This window comes from Diuraphis noxia, unplaced genomic scaffold (assembly GCF_037042655.1).
Source record: "Diuraphis noxia isolate RWA-SAM2 unplaced genomic scaffold, SU_Dnox_SAM2 contig0005, whole genome shotgun sequence".
In the NCBI taxonomy this organism is placed as follows: domain Eukaryota; kingdom Metazoa; phylum Arthropoda; class Insecta; order Hemiptera; family Aphididae; genus Diuraphis; species Diuraphis noxia.
The window spans coordinates 7,560,442-7,581,546 of NW_028301715.1; the positions used below are offsets into that span (position 1 = coordinate 7,560,442).

General features: G+C 31.6%; 1 protein-coding gene across 3 annotated transcripts in view; it reads left to right on the forward strand.

The window, feature by feature from the left end:
• LOC107164382 (uncharacterized) overlaps positions 1-21,105 on the forward strand; it is a 277,547-nt gene that overhangs the window by 198,655 nt on the left and 57,787 nt on the right. For all 3 annotated transcript variants that reach the window (XM_089228629.1, XM_089228631.1, XM_089228630.1), the window contains exons 7-8: positions 1,919-2,489; positions 20,753-20,929. In XM_089228629.1, the coding sequence (XP_089084755.1) occupies positions 1,919-2,489; positions 20,753-20,929 (748 nt within the window). The remainder of the gene's footprint in view (positions 1-1,918; positions 2,490-20,752; positions 20,930-21,105) is intronic.

A 21,105-nucleotide genomic window follows, 5' to 3' on the forward strand; every position in this document is an offset into this window, starting at 1 on the left:
GGCGCTGTAATACAGCTATAAATCTATTAACGCCACGCCCCTCCTGTCCCTCGAACCTCCACTCACTAACCCCGAAACCTACCACTATACCGTATACCAGAACCCGGTACCGCCGCTCCACCCGTGCAGTGTTCCAGTATAGAAAACGACGAGAGAACTTTATCCGGATTGTTCTTTGAACAATAGTCGTTAGCATTTCCGACCGTGCTCGTGTTTTGGTGATTCTGTAATAATACGCCAAATCCCACTGTTTCATTTCCGACATTATATTATCACGGTGGAAAAAAAAAGTCCCGCGGATAAAAATTCTAGTGCTTGGCTCGTAGTATATGCTTGTATGTATATTATGTACATGCATACATGTATAATAATATATATACGACTACGGAAAACGTGCAGGGTACAATGAGAAGGAAATAAAACAATTACTTTGCTGCTACACTACGGTGCGATAGGGTGCGGGAACATGGTGTAAATACATTTTTTTTAAATAAACGGACATTTTTCTATTACGCCGTAAAAATTAGTAAAAAAAAAAAGAAGAAAAATCCAAAAAATGTAATTATTATTATTATTATGTCCCTGATTATTCGTAGACCGTGCAGGTTTGCAACAAATAACGATTAACGATATGGTGATAATTTTGGTTTACGCTTCCACCGCCGGACAACACGCGTATATATTGTATAAACGTATACACACACACGCACACACCTATTTTAATATATACTTTTATCGTCCTGGCAAACGCTAAAATAGTGTTGCTATAAAATGTCCACCACAAAAAGGTTCTTTAGCTTTTTGGCGCATTCATTACCGCGTTATCTTACCGAGTAATTCGGTAAGGCCGTCAAATCCGTTTTAATTAGTTAACCTCACAACGTTACTGTTGATAATGTCCTCACGGTGGTCCCACGGGTACGAAATATATATTTTGTCAAAGCATTTTTTTTCTTATACTTAGCGTAGTCGACGGGCAGATGAGAAAATACTACTTATAGGAAACAGACGATTTTCAGTGTCGTTAATCATTATTATTCGGCTGGCGTACGCAATTTACACGTTTTCGATTTATATACCCATTAGGTGTATTCTGTGAAACCGTAATCGGTTCAAGGTCAATAGATTGAGAGACTAATAAACCGCAGCGGTAACACTACCGGAACGTCCAAACGTGATACCGGACCATACGACAGAGATACCATACTAGGATGGTGTGCCACTTGAGACTGTAGAGCAATATTCTAAATTCAATACGTTATCCAGACGAATGATTTTCGATATTATTTTTTACTACTATAATATTATAATCTATGCAAGGTTGTTTTTATTTTTCATATCGTATTCTGAATCATACACCGTTTTTTTTCCAACCTTCCCCGATGATTAGTGAATCCACCATTCATTAAGCGAAACAAGTACATTTTTTTGTTTTTTTTTGTGGTATAACCTTTATATTTTGCGAATATTTCCTTACACTTTAAATCCTCCGCTATAATATTCATAAGTATAGTTTATAATAAAATAAATTTACACTAATATTTAAACATGACGTGTGTACAATTGGCTATAACGAATTAAAATTTTATTTGAATACAAACTTTTTATCTCTTTAATCATGGTATAATAGTCTTATGTTTTTTATAAATCATAACAATACATTTACATTTTTTTCGAACTCGAAAAACAATCTCGCGTCATACTCACCCGAGCCAATTTTTTACCAAATCTAATTATTCTTAAGTCGGCTTAGATTACATCGAACCCTCCCCTTTCCTTCACCCTCCTCCTCCAAGTTGCACCAAAAGTAGCTATACAGCCTCTGGATACTTACATGCACCAACCAGCCATTTCCAAATGTAAAATTAAAAATCCATCCCTCGTGTACACGATAGTGACGATGTGCATGTCCTGGCAGGAACGGACACATGCTGACGCACCGGCACAAAAAGCCGTTCGAGTGCAAGGCCAGCGGATGCGGCAAGTCGTACTGCGATGCGCGGTCGCTGCGCCGGCACACGGAAAACCATCACCACCATCAGCCGTCGTCCAATCAGGGCTCGCCACCCGCGTCGCCGTCCTCGTCCACGAGTTCCGGTTGCATTCAGTACGCACCCGCGCCCATGCCGTCGCCTCCCGGATCGTCCGCGGCCGCCACGTCCACCACGGTGGCCGCCGGTGCGTCGTCTTCGACTTCGTCGCCATCCACGTCGTCCACGTCGTCCTCGTCGTCTTCGACCGCGTCCACTTCGGTGGCGTTCGGATCCATGACAGCCGTTTCGGTTTCGACGTCGGCGTCGTCATCGTCTTCGTCGTCGTCTTCGTCTTCGCCATCAATGTCATCGTCATCGACGACGTCCTCGTCCGCCGCACCGCACCACCAACAGCAGCCGCATGACGCGACGCCCAGTCAGCTGCAAAAGCTGCTTAGCGCCGAACCACTGTCGTCGACCGGCGGCAGCGGCAGCGGAGGAGCACTTCCTTCAAAGGTAAGAGATTGTAATGGATATATAATCATAGAAAATAATTGAAATATTAAATGGAAGGGTACATGGAACGGAATGTTGCCCGAAAATAATTCCAGATTATAATGCAGTGGTATGCAATGGTTACTGTATATAGTGATTAATCATATTGTTTTATCGTAACAGTTAATAATTTATAAATGAAAATGAAATAAAATGATTCGTTTTTATAACAATATGAATTCGCATGATGATTTTAAATTGATTTAATTCGCTAGTTTAGAATGATACTAGTTTAGAACCTATAGTACACTATTTTTATTTAATCATTTTGCATTTGATGAAGTGTCGAAGTGATAATCATATTTCAATAACCACTACTTCCTTATGGTAACATACACACATTATTAATAGTAAAGTGTATTATTTTTTTATCCTAGATAATATATTAATAAACTACCGATTTTCTGAGACTATAACATTATACACTAGTATACCATCAGATATAATATATTATACCAAATATACCATCTGTACCATCTGTAGTTTCTCGATCGTTTTGATTTAAAATGCAATTTTATATTACTGTCATATTTTAATCCACTGACTCATATTTTGTATCTTCTATCCAATCTGTCGGTGTTTTTGGTACCTGCCAAAACTATTATTAAAACATAACATTTTTACCGCGCCCAATAAAATATGCTTGCATCCCCGCCGATAAACTCCTATTTTGTGGCACTGTTTACTATATTATTATTATTTTATTTTAAAGAAATAAGGCTTCAACAACTTAGGTTATTAACATGTTATTGTTATTATTTATTTTATAGTTTTATCGTTATTATTTTTATCTTAAGTATTTCGATATTGGACAATTTAATCGCCATTTTTAAGAATCATGATATTGTATTTGTGTAAAAATATTTACGATAGTTATTATAGCGTTATTAATATGCCACATGATATATTCTATTCGTTAAGAATTGGTGGGTATAAAAATCAAAAAAAATAATAATAATAAAGGGTAACAGAAAGATTTATGCACGTTTCTACTGTAATTAAAATACGATTCATCATTGTTTTTCGGTGTAAAAATATCTGTTTTGTCTATGTCGACATTTTCATTAGCTCTTACTAGTATGATTTAATTAGATAAACTTGATTAAATACACTATGCTAATAAAGTTGTTCGTTATCATTAACAATAGTGTAGTTGAAGCTATAGTATAACAGCTTTTTTAATTAAATATAAATTATAATGTCTTCAATATTACAATATTAGATTCTGAGCGGAGCGAGGAACGTATTGATTTTACCATGATGTGTGTTTTTTTTTGTGGCAGTAAAATTTAAAACAAGATTTCTTACAAGTTTGTCAACCTTTATCATAAAATGAATATCCACCAGAAAGTGAAATTAAGTTTTTATGAGCGTTTGAAATTTAAATTTTTACAACATTTTCACTAGATTTCTCATTTAGCGATTTTCTTATTTTGTTGTAACTCTAAAAGGAATGACCGCAGATACTTTAATTTTCACAGAATGTTTATATAGGCATTTTCTATATTTGATAAAATTTTCAAAATATTTTGATTAGTTTGGGCTGTTTACTGACATTTTAATTTTTCAATTTTTTTAGTTTTTTTTTTCTATTTATGTCAATAAAATTGTATAGGTTGGGTCAAAAAGTTTCAAAATTGAATATAAGGCTTTCAAAATGTTTCAATAGCAGTTGAAAATATTAAAAATACTAAGCACGATTTTTTTTCTAAGCATTTAAAGTTCAAATTTTTACTAAATACGTGAAAAGTACAGCAATGTTCAAATTATAGATATAAATTCATAAAAAATAAGTATTAATAATAAGAAATAATAATCTATAATATATCCCAAACAGATAAACCGTCTACGCTCAGAATCGTTTTTCGTATACAATGATATAATATCAATGGATTCAAATTTAATTCCATCCATTACATTAACCCACTTGTAACCTACTGTACAGCGGAGCGATATCCACTTTCCCGCTTTTTAAAACACACATTGCATTAAAATTGCATATACAAAGCGCCTTCTTATGAACAAATTATATTATTATTATTTGCTCACTGTATATGCAATTATTTTGTTTTTTACAATGTGATTAATAATAAAGGACAAATTATACGGCCTTTTATCAAAATTTACAAAATAAATTATAATCTTCGTATTACATTATTATACTGAGAATGATATTAAATATTGTCTGCGCATCCTAGATTGAATGAAAATATTAAATACTATCACAGATAGTTTAAACTCAATTATTTGATTTCATTTCATTAAAAAAAACTTTCTTGCCTGTATATATAAAATTGTTTAATGCCACAATGAATATTCAATAATGAATATAAATTTTATTTTATGTTGGTCATATTAACATTATGTAAGCTTTATGCTTAAACTATAATGTGTAAATATTTTGATTGAATATGCTGTAAAACACTATAAATACTATATAAAATACTATAAGCACGATAGAATACCTTTTAACGACTCGTAGAACGTGTATTAATGAATATTTTTATTTTTATCTCTGAAAATGTACGTATTGAATAGAACAGCAAACATTCCAATATTTTTTCTCGGAAGTAAATGAAATTCATAGATGTTCATAAACTTTATTTGAAAGAATACAGCCAATTCAATGCAATTTTTCACAGTTCTTCAAAATAACACAGCCATGAGAAAACTAAAAAAAATCACTGGTTCAAAATAAAACATAGTAAACACATTATATATATATTATATCTTTAAATGTCAGAAACTTGCGAAATCAATAATATTATATTGATACAATTTAATAAAATTTGTTTTTACGGAAAATAAAAATCAATAATACTTTCTACTAATACAATTGGAAGCTTTATAAAGAAAGTGAAGAGTTTTCGTACATTTTACCTGCAATATAAGACTTGATTTTTGAGTGTCTATGGAATACTGAAGACAAACATGCCAAACCAGCTCATATCTCGTAATTAACATAAATAAATTCAAATAAATCATTATACAACTATTATAATATAAACGCAAACATTTTTTTATTGAAAATTAAATTTTAGTAGGTATCTGAATTGTAATTAACAATATTTAACACAGAAATATGTCTCATGATGTATTTTATTGTATTTAAATAATAATGTATTGTTATATACAATTATTTACTAAGTATAGAATTTGGATATTACAATCGACAAATGCACTTTAACATGTACGCCAGAAAACGTCAACTCGTACCGTACTCGAATCTCAATCCCTGTGGATTAATTCATTGGAAAGCGAATGTATATTTAACGTGGATACTGACACACTGTAATAATGTGTACACGAGGTACTTTTTTTTTTATAATTTGATTGTGCCTTGATTTTATCGATTCAAATGTCGTGTTTCAGTCTATAATTGGACATTGGTTTGTGTTCATTGTTCCGTATTTCATCTTTATTCAAACCTTTAATGATTTTTGCACAATTTATGAATACCTCGTGAAATAATTATGTAAACTCTATATTAAAGTAATTTACATTCCATCAGATTCTTTTATCAAATATTAAGACGCCATGTGCACAATTCGTAACGCTTTTACTCCACTAGAGATTGATTTTCAATTAACAAATTTACATATCTATAAGAAATTAACGTGTCCCTCCTCGTTCCTCGTTTTGTTTGAAATTAAGTTTTCAAGATTTTAATGATTTACAGCGAAATTTAAATACATTTTTCTAGACGTTCTAATATTATGTTCATGCGCATAATTTTGCTTTACATGAAAAAGTAATTAGAAATTTTATTGAAGCCGTTTCTTTTTATGATAATAACTGTATAGTAATGTAACCACAGTGCACAATATTCTGCATCAAGGTCTGTACGTAAAAAATTACCTCTAAAATAAAATAGAAATAATAACAAAATCAAATATTTTACATCAATAATCTAAATTAAATAAATATTTGAATTCCGATAATTTAGCATGTAAAATAATTGTTTATAGTTATTATACATATACATTATGCATTTTAATAAATTCAATTATTTTCAACGTTGATTAAAACACCAAAGTTTTTTGTTCAAATAACAAAAATTAATCAATGAAAAAAAATGTACTAAAATAAAGTACAATGCTAGACATTGTGAGATTGCGAGTATTATATTTTTAAAAGAATGATCTCTTTGTTTAAATGGGCTCTGCACATGTCACACTGGCGGGTTTTAACGAGACAACGGTCGTTGAGGCCATATATGAAGTATAATTCAATCATAATGTCGAACTTGTATTTGGACATTTTTCTAGCAGTAGTATTTTCGCAAGACTATCGTAAGATTTATCTGTGTACAATAAAATGTGAAATAAATATTACCAAAATGTTATTTATTGAATAATAATAATAATAATAATAATAATGTATGAGTAACGTGGTCAACATACAACATATCAATCATAACATTCATAACATGAATCACGTTAATATTTTTTAGGCGTAATTTTACATCTATGTCTATGTAATAAATCCTAAGTCATGGATATCATCTCTCTCCTTAAATGGGGGAAAGGATACAAACATATATTAAAAAACTTGGCTAGTTTTAATTTATATTCAACGTCTACGATTAGTATTCATAAATATATGTCTTTCAGATCGAGTCCACTCATTTTCTCAAAAATCATATTGTAGCATGTACTTGATTTGCGTGAATAACTTAAAATTAAATAAATTGTTTTATAGTTTTATACGTCTTTAATGGCTTATTAGTTATAATAGTAATTATTTACTATAGGAGTAAAACCGAAAACCATAAAAAAATTTAACCAAAATCCGATTTAATTTAATTCTTTGAACCGACACCTGCTTTTTATTAATGTTTTGTACAAATTATTTTCTATAGCCAACGCATATTTGCTTTATTAAAAAAATTCTATCTAAGGACCAAAAAAGGAGTAATTTCTTCGTAACACTTCCCACCCTTAAACCTACTCCAGAAGTCCAACCAAAAATAGCATATACAATACATATTATTCACTCTGAGTATAATGTTGTAATGCAAAGACCCCGTGAGTTATGGTAGCAAAATCTCTTTGTAACAAACATTGACGGGAATATTAATTCTTAATTCAAATTTCAGATATCGCGTTTAACTTAGTTTCATCTATACTTGCCGTTCGGATTTGATCCTTCATGGCTTGGCCATTCTTTCTAACTACCTAATTATCGTATCGTTTGAATTATTAATTTTCCGCGAAAATAAAACCTCTCCGCAGTGTATTTATTTTTACTTTAGCAATAGATTGGGAAAAAAACTTCATTTGAAGTGCATAAATATAATATAAGCGTTTTATAAGCTCATTTCCCCGAATGCTCGAACCGATTATTAATTTCAAAAGACCTTTGGAGTTTGAAAACAGTAATAAGATCGGAATAGGTATATAATATACTATATATACAATATACTATATTATAATACTGTATATAATATTATATCATATAAATACAGAAGATTTCGCAGTCACTGGAACTTAGGCTATACGTGCAGCCTCGGGTTCTATATACCCGCAGTACTTAAAAAAACGACAATAATAAGCTTAATAATGAGCTTTACAACAATAATAATATTATGTATTCGCATATTTAAATAATTTTCCAATACCAATTATTTCACCGGAACACGATCGGTCGCTGTAATATTAATAATATAATATAATACCTCCCATACATATCATACTCGTATCGAAATATTTAAGGTTCGAAAATTTAAGTACCTACCGCTCTCTCTATTTATAATTCCTGCACAGGATTATGTCGTATTAAACACGCCGTTAGGTTTTTATACGGTCGTTCTTGTCGGTACTGCGGCTAGGGAATAATGGCGTCATGCGTGTGTAAACCCTGGCCCGAACAATAACATGCATGCCATCGGTAGCAGTGCGAAATTCCTGGGAATTTCGTTTATGTAATATATAAAAGAAAAAAGAAATACATGATACGTGTGAACTGAACCTCGTCACCATGTTTATTATTATTATTTTTTTTGTTTTGATTTTTTGATTTTCTAAGTTTCTTTTTCGGATAACCGACGTAATAAAATTATGGCTAAATTATTATAATAAAACATTTGCCACTGCAGTCTACATAACATTCTTATTTTAAGAGTAATCTCAGCATTTCTCGAAAATCAACGGATATCATTATTCAAACAATATAATATCTAAGTTCCCACATTAGAGTTGTATATATAACATTCTTCACTTAACGTATTTTGTGGAAAAAGAATTTAAAATCTAATATTTTGTGATTTTGCCGTATTTTAAATGTATGTATTTTAATTTAAATCAGAACGAGTTAAAATTAAATTTTTGCTGCCTATGACACATCTGAAATTCGTTATAATGAACATAGAATTTGTCTAATTTATAGTTAGACCAAATAATAATATAATATTATCTCAAGTTCAATATTTGTATAATTATTTTATTATGTATACACCAATAGGTATATTAAAGTTTTACACTGTTTTCAATTGTTTGAACAAAAATAATAATAATAACAATAATACGTCAGTATCGTAATACTATTTAATCCCTTAAAATCGAGTGATTAATTAGTCATTCCGCGGTATTTAATTATTTATTTGTATAACCGTATGGTTATCTGAAGCTAAATTTTAGTATTCTGTTCACTTGCAATTACTTTATTAAAAACAAAATGTATTAAAACATCAAACAGCATCGCAAAAGTAAACAGTGCCTTTAAATTCCAATCATCATTTAACGTCAATGCGTTTTAAATTATTTTTTTTACCAAAACGTGAGGTCATTAAATATATTTTTAGAGTATTTTAATTTATAATGACCAATTTAAAATTTAAATGCATTCAAACTATAATTGATTTGATTTATCTAAAAATAACATTATCAAATAATATTTTGGTAAATCCTATACGTAAGTACACTCAACTGTTTTTAATAAATTATGTTTACATTTATCTTTTAAAATTAAATAATGTTCTTTCATAATTATTTCATTATGAAAGGTACAAGTTTTAATTAAAATATATATTTACTTGTTTTTATCATATTATGAAATTTAACTATAACATGCGCAATAATAGGTGGTTATTTTACTAAATATAAAAACTAAAATTATTACTTTTATCAATAATAAATGCATATAGTCAATTATATTATAGTATATTATTTACTTAAGTTATGTGTATTATAAACAGAATTGTTACTTATTCCATTTTATATTTGATTAAATTAACTATGATATTATGTTTGACGTCTTCCGTCCACATTTCAAATGTTGATTATCAACTTTTAATCAATTAAAATAAAAAGAACTGCAGTGTATCGATTTTGATCATTACAAATTTATTGATGTGTTCTATACATGAAAATATCTGTTTAGCTTACGAAATTAATTAACTCTTTTGATTGCAATATAATTCAATTAAAATGTATTTAAAAACCAGTTAGTGGTATAATTGTATGTGTTACAATGTCTTCAATTTTCTATGCATACCCATAAAGAAATTTACATCGCAAATTGTTCAGTTGCAAGCAATATTTTAAATATTTAAATATTTATTTAATATTATCTCATGAAATTAAAGTCCAAGTTAAATATTTTTCACTAAATAGTAATTGTATATTCGCTCTTCTACAGAAAAGCATATAGGTACACAATAAGCTTTCATGAAAAAACTATAACGTATTTTAATTTTTAATTGATTATTTAAACATCTGCAGTACTTGTTCAAACCATAGCAGCTTTGAGTATTTATAAATAATAATCAGAATTCAGAGTAAATGTAGGTGTATTTGAAAAAAAAAGAAAAACATTTTATTTCATTAGGTATTTCATGTATATAGCTACCGCTTAAAAGCAAATAAACAAATTTCACTAGTTATTAAACGAAAGCTCTTAAAACACAAAGCGCAAAATTAAATTTTACGAAATATTCTACCTTTAATCCTTTTACATTTTAAATTTAAACATTAAACGTTTTAAATGTTTATACATACATATATATATATATATATATATATATATATATATATATAATACTGTTAAGTAGGTATATAATTGAATAGTTTCGCTAGCGATGAATTATTATAACGTGAAGCCGTTTCTCGTATTTACACGAGTGCTTTAACTTAAAGTAGTTCGGTGTTTTAAAAACGACGAATTGAGAAACTAACATAACTTTATTATTATTATTATTGAACAAAAAATAATAACGTTTATCTCTTCGTTTATTAGCGCCATGCGCTCGTTAATGATATTGTGTTTATCATAATATTTTATCGAAGATAAAAAGGCGAAAAAAAAAACAGAAAACCGGATGTCCTTAGATTGAACTTTTGGCCAAAGTTGAGACGTGCACCACATAGACCTAAATCACCCGTCAGTAGTATAACCGAGTGCCGCGCCGCACCAGACGTGGTGCTATAGTACTATAGTATATAAGACGATGACAACGACACACGAGCGCACTTTTCAGAGAAAGAGACTAAGTAAGAGAAAGATGAGAAGAGTGAGCGAGAGAGATAGGTCACGATAGCCCAATGCCAAACAAAAATAATACATTGAGAAACTTCCTCAGCTAATGTTCTTTTTCTCTTTTTGTCACACTGCTAATGGTTTTTTTTTTTTACGGATCCTGATACTAGAACCCTTAGTTTTTTACGCTCACGATCCATTTTACTCTTGGAAGTTTGCCCTATTTTCGTTCCGATGCGGGGTCGTTGTTGTTGTTTTCTTTTTCGTTTTTTATTCATGCGGGTGGAATTGACGTAAATAGAGCAAAACGGCGGTCAAATACGGGTTCCAGTGATCATTTTTGACGATGACGATACGGAGGAGGGACGCGTGCCATACGTTATTTAAATCCGACTGTTTTATACTCGTCTCGAAAACGCTTTTGACAACTGTGTTCTTTAAAATGCATTACCGATCCTAATTCAATCAGTAAAATGCTCCGATAAAATCGTAGTGACACATTCTTTAGACTCGTTCACATTAAACAATGCCACGCGTTTTCGTGTGGAGAGCGATGATAAGTGATTATTATTATTATTATCATCATCATTATTATTATTATTATTATCATTATTATTTTTATTATTATTATTATTATTATTATTATTATTATTATTATTATTATTATTATTATTATTATTATTATTATTATTATTATTATTATTATTATTATTATTATCATTATTTTTTTTTTTTTTTTTTTTTTTTTTATTGATCAAAAGGACATCGGCGACAACGGCCATTAGTCTTAAACTTTACATTATTATTATCATTATTATTATATCGAGACCTTCAACATACACTCTGATGTGCACGCAGAGTACAACACTACAACTGTTGACATCCCGCACATAGACCGAATTTATGATTTCTCAAACCTACCTGCAGTTACCCAACTGCATAAAATTCATTGTTTATGTTTTTCGTTTTTTTGTCCGACACTGCCATTATACCGCCGTTAATTAATTAATTCGTTGGTACGTCGACGACGGAGTATTCGCCTCCAACTCGTCTCGGCGGAACGTGACCGACTCTGCTGCAACAATCTCCAGATTCTTCAGTCAGCATATTTCCGTCGTCACTATTCCAGATGTCTCTAGAATTCCTGCAGATTTTGGGACGATATTATTATTATTATTATCGTTGTTGTATCGACGTGACATTGTATGTACTCGTGGTGCGTGGAGAGGGAGTGGGGTCGTGGGTGGAATTCGTTTAATTTGACATCCCAAAATCGTTTCTAGGATCTGACCTAATGATAATATTACGTTGCCTCGGTTGAGAGTGTTTACGGTGGCAGGGAAGGGTTATCTGGAGCAGGGCCGGCGAAAGCTATGGGCGACCTGGGCGACTGCCCAGGGCGCCAGCACGGAGGGGCGCCAAACTGAAAATTATTTTTATTTATTTATCTTTTAAAACGCATTAACAATCTATACAATTTGAAATATTCATTAACTAATGTCGTTTTAATTGAAGATGCATAAGTCATATTTGTAGAATATAAGAATAACATAACAGTGCATCGATACCGCTAGTTTTGATGTAAAAAGAATACACGGAACTATGGAAGCATACCACCGCATTTGTGTGTGTCAATAAAATATATAGATGGTCGTAATAATTATTATCTTATTATAATATTTACCTATTTATAAATAAAATCATATAACTAGACGATTAGTTAGATTCGTTAGAAAAACCGTGGCGGTAAAACCCATTCGGACCTTACGGTGAAAATACCGCAGAGTAAAGCGTAAATCAAAAAGACACAATTGTCTGACACACACAATTATTTATTCAATTTATTGTTTTCGACGAGCTCTCGCTCCTGTGTAATGTCAAATACTCAAATGTATAAGCTAACAAGTAACTGCCAACCATAGGTGCCCGCAGGGGGGTGCAAGCTGGGGCATTTGCCCCCCCCCCTGGATTTTTCAAAATATTTTTTTTAATTGAATGTTTTAAGATAAATGACTATACACTATACAACAAATTTAAAATATAAAATAAGTTGTAATATAATAAAATATAATACATTGTATACGAGTATAATAAAAAACGTTATTATTTTAAAACACCTAGTAAAATTATAATATTTATCCTCAAATCCTAACATTGCCCCCCCCCCCTAGAAAAATTTCTGTGGGCGCCAACAGGTAATCAATATTCATATGATCATATATTTTGTTTAGTAAATTTGTACATAGTATTTTGGTTTCTTTTTTACAATAAATTCCGTTTTAATTAATAAGTAGTTAGTGAAACCAGAAACACAATATTCCTATATTATAGGCAGTGGTGGGCTGGTGGCGTGAAATAATATAATATTATTTGATTTGATATTTTATGTTAATGGATGTACTTTGAATTTTGATAATTGATATGAATATATGATGATATATAATAATTAATATATGGCGCAACGGTCGATATAACGTGGTGAATCGCACATTCGCATATTTATTATTATGAAAATTAGTATTATTAACTTAACACGTTTTTCGCAGTATCTATAAATATGATAATATAAATTTAATATTATTTTCGTTGTACAATTTTATAAGTTAATAAAATAATATGTCTAACCTTATTACAATATTGTTATGATACAAAATACATGCTAATTTTATTTAACTTACTAAAAAACTTAATTTTAATACTACTCAAACTAGTTTTGGCGGGGGGGGGGGGGGTGTGTTAAGGCCGCCAAAACATGGTTTCACCCAGGGCGCCAAAACTTCTTGCGCCGGCCCTGATCTGGAGCGATGTACGCGACGGCAGAGAGATATTAAGTCCTTCGGCCGGCGCGTCACGTAGGCACGCATATTTACACCGGAGTCGAATAAAGCGTATATGTGGATGCCCCGTACAAAGTATTACAAAATATCTGTGTAATATTATGTACTATGTAGGTATGTGTTTATCGGTCAAAAGTCCATAGTAATAATTACCATCATCTCAGCATCCGGTAGACGTGTAATTCAACATCCCCGACAGATCGCGGCCACTGCCGCTACGAACTTTATTCTTTTTCGTCAGCACGCGCAATAATTATTACTATTATTATTATTATTATTATTATTATTATTATTATTATTACGGTTAGCTACGCCGCGCGCCGAAGGAAAAAAATATTGTTGTTATTATTATTGTGCGACGGCAACAACGCGGCGCTCAGCTTCTTTTTTTTCCACCAAAAGGATCCAAAAACTACAACTATACTGTTTAATACTGTTCTATTGTTAAAACGTATCACACACGGAGAATGCATTTCACTATGAGGTTACCAAGAAATTCCTTTAAGATGCAGTATGAAAGAGGTATAAACCCTCCCCATAGAAAATTACTAGCACGGCCCTGGCTGCGCAGTGGCTGTCGTTTACGGTGAAACCTGTCCGAAAGCCACCGTAAAATTATGTAATGATAAATACCAAAACTAAAATATGGAAATGCGATTCCGTGCCATTTTCGATTCAACTCTTACACAACACTGTCCGGAAATGGTATCATATTTTTGAGAAATGAATATTATAATTCAATTCCAATTCCTATTATGTATAATACTTACTTCGAATAAATATTTCACGAGAAAAATTATTTTTTTACGTCCATATTTTCACCGGTAGACTTTCTGATTTTGTTCCGTATGTCGAATTTAAAATATCGTTTACCTCTGGTCGTAATATTATATTATGCTAAGGGTTGTATACTTTTTGGCTTGTGTATAAACTGTAACAGTTTCTTATAGATTTGCGGACGGCTGTCGATTAGCTACGCGTTAGTTGTCGTTGTTTTATTTACCACACGTCGTAATAGTATTAAATTATCATTATTGTAGGTATAATAATAATAATAATAATATAGGTTCACCCCGCCGATGGAAATTCGACGACGGCAAACGGACAAATGTATTGTTATGCACCCGAAACACGGTGCCGCGTGGTGTTCGGTTGAACCCGAAAAAGATGGTCGAGACTTTGTTAAAAAAAAGAAAAGAAAAAGAAAAACGAATTCTTGAGATGCTGCAATTACACATTATTGTTTTCTCGGCCATATTTCTCGATTTTCTCTCCAAATCTGTTGGGACGTTCGAACCGTATATAAAATACCATCTGCGTTCAATTTCCAATCTATATAGATAAACAGTAATGACATTGTTCGGTATAAATAAGGAGAAAAAGTATGTCGTTATTTTTTTTTTTCTTTAGTTATTGATCTTATTCACAAATAGGCTCGTTGATACTTCTCTCTAATCCGGCCCTTCGTCGTTATACGTTTAGAATAAACCCGTCAATATTAAACTCGACTTGAACTTTTTCGTTTTTTTTTTTTACTTATGATAATATTCATTCACTTATCAAATTACTTCATGGACACACACACATACGCTATTAGAATACAAATTGACAGCCATCGCATGTAGACTGTGATCTGCACGTGTAATCGTTTCAAATTCTCTCTTGCCATGTCATCTAACTGATGGCGGCCAGATTTATAAATAAATCTTGTAATCACGAATGTCTATTTGTAATTATATCGTTATTTTAACTATTTATCCGATAATTTCCGTACGAAATTGTGAAGTAATATGTAATAAATGTACGTCGAATAAAAGTATTAATTATTTCTTTTAGCCAAAATTGTTATTGAAAACCCATCAAAAAACTTTCTCCTGACATAATACTTTTTATAAGATGAACCTAAGCTGTGAAACGTTCGATAATATGGTTTTAATTAATAATTCGATAAATTAAAGCGAATTACAATCTAATTACGACTTATATCAAGTAATCAATAATTAAACTCTATCTCGTAAATCGTATTTAAACTCTAAATAATAATAATAATGTGCATGTATAATATTATATCGTTCACATCGGACGATTCAACGTTTTATCCGTGGACACGAATTCCTGTAAACTATAATTACATTTTCATTTTATCATGGATTAAAAGGATTTACCAGAGATTTGATTGTATACATAAATATACCTAATAGAAACGAGAAATATAAAAAGGGTGTAAATTTTGTCATTTAGTAAATCTTTTTCTTTTTTTTTTTTTTGGAAACGGAAAAACAACCAATAGTACTTAATTTATAAAACACTTTTCATTCCATACAATACTCAACAGTAAACTCTGCCGGTTTTAACTCAACAAATCTTAAAAGCATTTCCTCGCCTACTAAAACCTTTACTAGCTATTCTTAATATAATAATTCAAAACTGCTCTTTATATCTCACTATTAAACATGACCCAGTTACAGCTGTAATGACATTTAACGTTTTACTTGGATATAACGTGATTCTTCATTGTTGTCAAGAAGTAATTCGTTTCTCATTTTTTCTATTACCTTTTTGAGTTTATGTTTTCAAAGAACAGATTAAAATATAATAGTGTTTTATTTATAATTTACATAAGGTACATAACGAGTTTCGAATCATTTAAGCGAAACACCATTTGCGATAAATTTGTCAAACAAATCAAAAAATAATTAAACTGTATTTACATGTCAAACTCTCGTTAACTAAACCTGATCTAATAATAGTATGACTTTATTATGCGAGATCAGATTGTCGATATTTAAATTGAATGTGCATCATAACTAGAACACGGACGTCTTTGGAAATGTGAAAATATAATATGAACAAGCATTGATATCGAAATTTATAGATAATTTTTCTGGCAACAATATTTAATCAAATTCATCGCAAAGTCTTAAAAGATGAAAACCTGAAAATTATCGACAAAAACGTCACCAAAGATTCTCGAAGAAAACGCCGTGACTTATGCACGTGGCCGGGGTGAGCAGCAGTTGGAAGTCCATTTGGCACATAATTGCCTCGTAAACGGAGGTAATAGAGCATAATCGACCAGAGACAGACATATACGCTGCCGAGTAATGATGCGCACAAAAACTTTGCACAGAGGAGACAATGTTTTTTCCAAAAAGATATATTTAATGGTGGTTTCGTCTTCGTTTGGTTTGTCTTTGACGTTATTTCTTTCTTTTTCTCTATCTCTCTCTCGCTCTGCGGACTGCAAAATATATTGTATTCACCTATATCGACGATGCTGTGCGTCGAACAAAAAAATAAAAACGAAAACAATGAAAATATAATAAATTCGTATAGGTATGCAAAATTAACAACCTGTGATGGCTGGTATATATTATAATATGTAGTCGCGTAATATTACTGAGTTTGCAGACTCACGGACGGCTATTACACGGATTCGTAATCGCTCGTGCATCTTCTGGAGTTATATTCTCTTTGTCATCGTAAGCGCCTGCATCATCACCGGGACCATCATGAGCGGATTATTGTCCTGGAAAACGGTATGGAGTGTACGTACATACACACTCACGTCGCAGGACGCTCCGCGCCACCTGCGAAATTAGATAATGTCATTTCCAGGAGGAGCCGAAGAGAAAACGCAACAATATCGAAAGACGTTAGCGTCAGAATATTAAATTACGCTTTCCGTTCCACCGCTCACTCACTCAATCTCTATCTCTCTCTCTATCCCTTTCTTTTATCTCTCCATTTCTCTCTATATTCTTGTGCGCCCGTCCATCTCTCTCTCTTTTACCGTCTTAAGCTTTCTATAAGGCGATGTTTTCTAATGAAAAGAATATCGTCTTAACGCTGTGGAAACAAACAAGAAGATATAGACGAAAGCGCGTAGAAAAAATCCACTGAAAAAAAAATGTTCGCCGTACTCCGACTTATATGAAAAAACAAAAAAAACTCTTCCATAGCTCGAACATGCGTAGTTTCACCATAACAATACATGTAATATATGATATATAAAATTGATTTAAATAACTTCGCTTCAACAGTCCAAAAGTTTTGTGTCATTTTTGATTTATTAAAATTACTTCAGATATACAGTAGCTTTGACCAAAACAAAAAATATGAATATTATTATATAGAAGAATCAACAAAAGTATAATAAAATGCAGTATAATAGTTCAAAAATACCTCTAACATGACATTTCTTCCTTACAATAATGACGGTTCTTGTATTATAGTTTCAGTTTCAGTTTAATATTACCCATACTGTTTACGCATGCACATATATCAATTAGTTCTACACTTGTACACGTCATGTATCATTATTCTAAGTTCTGAGCGCTGAGGGTTATAATTAAATAGGTTCCTATATTATTATTGTTGAACACTAGCTGCATCTGTAATGCACGCATGCGTAATATAACTTTCACTTCATACTTTTGTACTTTGTTCAGGTATTATAACGCATTTTTTTTTGAGAAAAACGTTTAAATAAAATAATGGTGTCGGTTATTGAAATTCAAACACTACGAACAAATTTAAAATGAAGCTAATTCGATGTACAGAAAAACGTGAATGTGCAGTATACATATTATACAATGAAAGGACGTTTTGACAATAATTCATATAATACATTATCTGATTCTTCAACTTAATCGAGGTCTAATGTGGATGTATTAATTCTCATAGAATTAATTGTTTAAATTTTAAACAATTAATTCTAAAAAAATACAAAACATATACATTAATTCAAATCGATGCTGAATCAGAAGCTTCAGTATTTTGAATAATTTTAGCGTTAAAATAATATGTACTATTGAAGTGATGATCTTTTCTTTTATTTGTATTGCCACCAAATGCCACTAATTTAAAAATAAACGTGATTTTAACTAACGTATAATACCTCCGCAGTTCAAAACCTTTACTCATTAAACCTATAAAAGTATATAAAATAAAGTATATTATATGTTACAGTAATTTGTGCCGCTTATACGTATCGCCGATACGCGTTAATAAATGTGTGTGTGTGTGTGTGTGTGTGTGTGTGTGTGTGTGTGTGTGTGTGTGTGTACAGTGTCGTACGGTGTTGTATACTTGTATGTATGTATGCCCCCAGTACGCGCGGTATCAAGTTTTCCTCTGATTTATATCTAAAAGTTCAATCTACCGTAGTCATCCCTCGTCGCGGAAAAAAGGGTAGTTGTGCTTCTCCTCGGCGTAGAAGACCACGACTGCGTGCGGCACGGGTCTCGTTGTAGTCGTCGTCATCGTCATCGTCGTTGTCGTCGTCCCCGTCCCCGCATCCCCGTCTCAGGGTTCGCAGACAATGGAGAAATAACGTGGCGTTCGGAGGTAATAAGTTCAAATTACTTCCGAGCCGAGTGTCACGAAATGAAACCGAAGTTCGACGTCGTGGCGGTCCCGCTGTCCACCCCCCAATACCCCGCTCTCACGCACGTCCATGCAACTAGCTGGCTCACTCGCTCGTTCTCTCTTTCTCTTACACACTTTCTCTCTCTCCGTCTCACTCTCGCGCAACTGCACGCCCGGTTGCGTTTTGTCATTCGATCTCGGTCAAACGACGACTTTTCGAGACTCTCAATCTGGAGGAGGAAACCCGTATCGGGGCGCGTCGGTCGGTTAGGGATTTTGAAGTACGTGAGTCAAGTCAAGCGCCGCATGAGTGTACACACTTGTAAGCCAAAAGATGAGTACCACATATTGTATTATGTATATACTCGGCGATGAGGGAAATGACGATAACTTTATATATGTAGGTATCTGTATAAGTAGATAACTACGCACGCACATATATATATATATATATATATATATATTACATCGTATGTTATATTCTTTCGTATACCTATGTGACAGAACAATTCAACTGCTTCGCAAAAGTAAAATTCCCATTCTAGAGTTTTAATTAGGTAGCGTAGTTGGTCATATGGCAACACTTTTGGGTTGAGGATGACTGAATAATGAATTTTGACAATGCCAATAATAATATAGTCTAGTATTATTATTACCTATAGATAACGACGATATGCAAGAATTTCCCTCGAGTTGAAAATTATTCATGATAATAATATATATACGCACACGTCATAGTATATATAAAACAAATTATTACGATATGCACTTAACGCGACATATATACATATATACATATATATATATATATATATATATATATATATATATATATATATATATATATATATATATATATATATATATATATATTATATTGATATATTGATATGAATTCTTTAATCGTCGTCGTTTTCGTTTACTCGAATTTAACGATTCTCGTATAAATTTATGACGACTTCCGGTACGAAGTGAGGTAAAATACGGTAAAATGTATTTTTAACAAATTATTTTAGGCGCATTTATTTGAATTTCATCTTACAATAATTTCGTTTTGTATTTTTGTCACTCATTATCATCTGCAACCTGCAAAATAATATAACGTCTCAGAATAATGATGTTGTGCTTTTCGTATGACAATAATATATTGTATTATCGTTGAATACGATTACCGATGAATTAACATATTTTATTTAAATCAGACGGTTTTTGTCGATAAAAAATAAAACATTGTTGACTTTTGATAAAAATGAAAATATATGTATATCATACAAAAAAATGAATATATACTTGTTTCAAATGCAATATAACTAAAACCAATAAACTATACTATTGTTAGTTTACGATGAGCACACAATATGTTATTCCAGTATTATAATATATACCAACGTTGTCGTATAAACGACGAGAAAATTACATTATAAGCTTATTTACTATTTATCTAAATAAAAATCTGCCCCAGCTTTTATGCGATTGGTTGCCTCAGAAATAATAATAAAATAATTGATCATGTTTTATATACATATATTTTTTATTCAATAGAGTGGCCAATCGGAAACGCGAAATGCGGCAGACAGCGAAGACAGTTTTACTAAACAGCAATTTGATATTATTCAACAGATTATGCATCACACCCAACAGCAAATAGCGACGTCAAATGTATCGAAAAATTCGAATCTGAAGAATTCGTCCAACGCAAAAAATTGGAACAGTCAACAGGTAAGGAAAAAAATTATGTGTTACATCTTTATTATTCGTGAAAAACTTACGATAATTTAGTCGAAGACAATTTCAATAATGTATTGACAGTATAGGTACATGCAGGTATATTATTATAAGTTTGTTTGATATTATATTATAGTAAATAGTAATTTAATTCATTGCTTGCCGGGTTG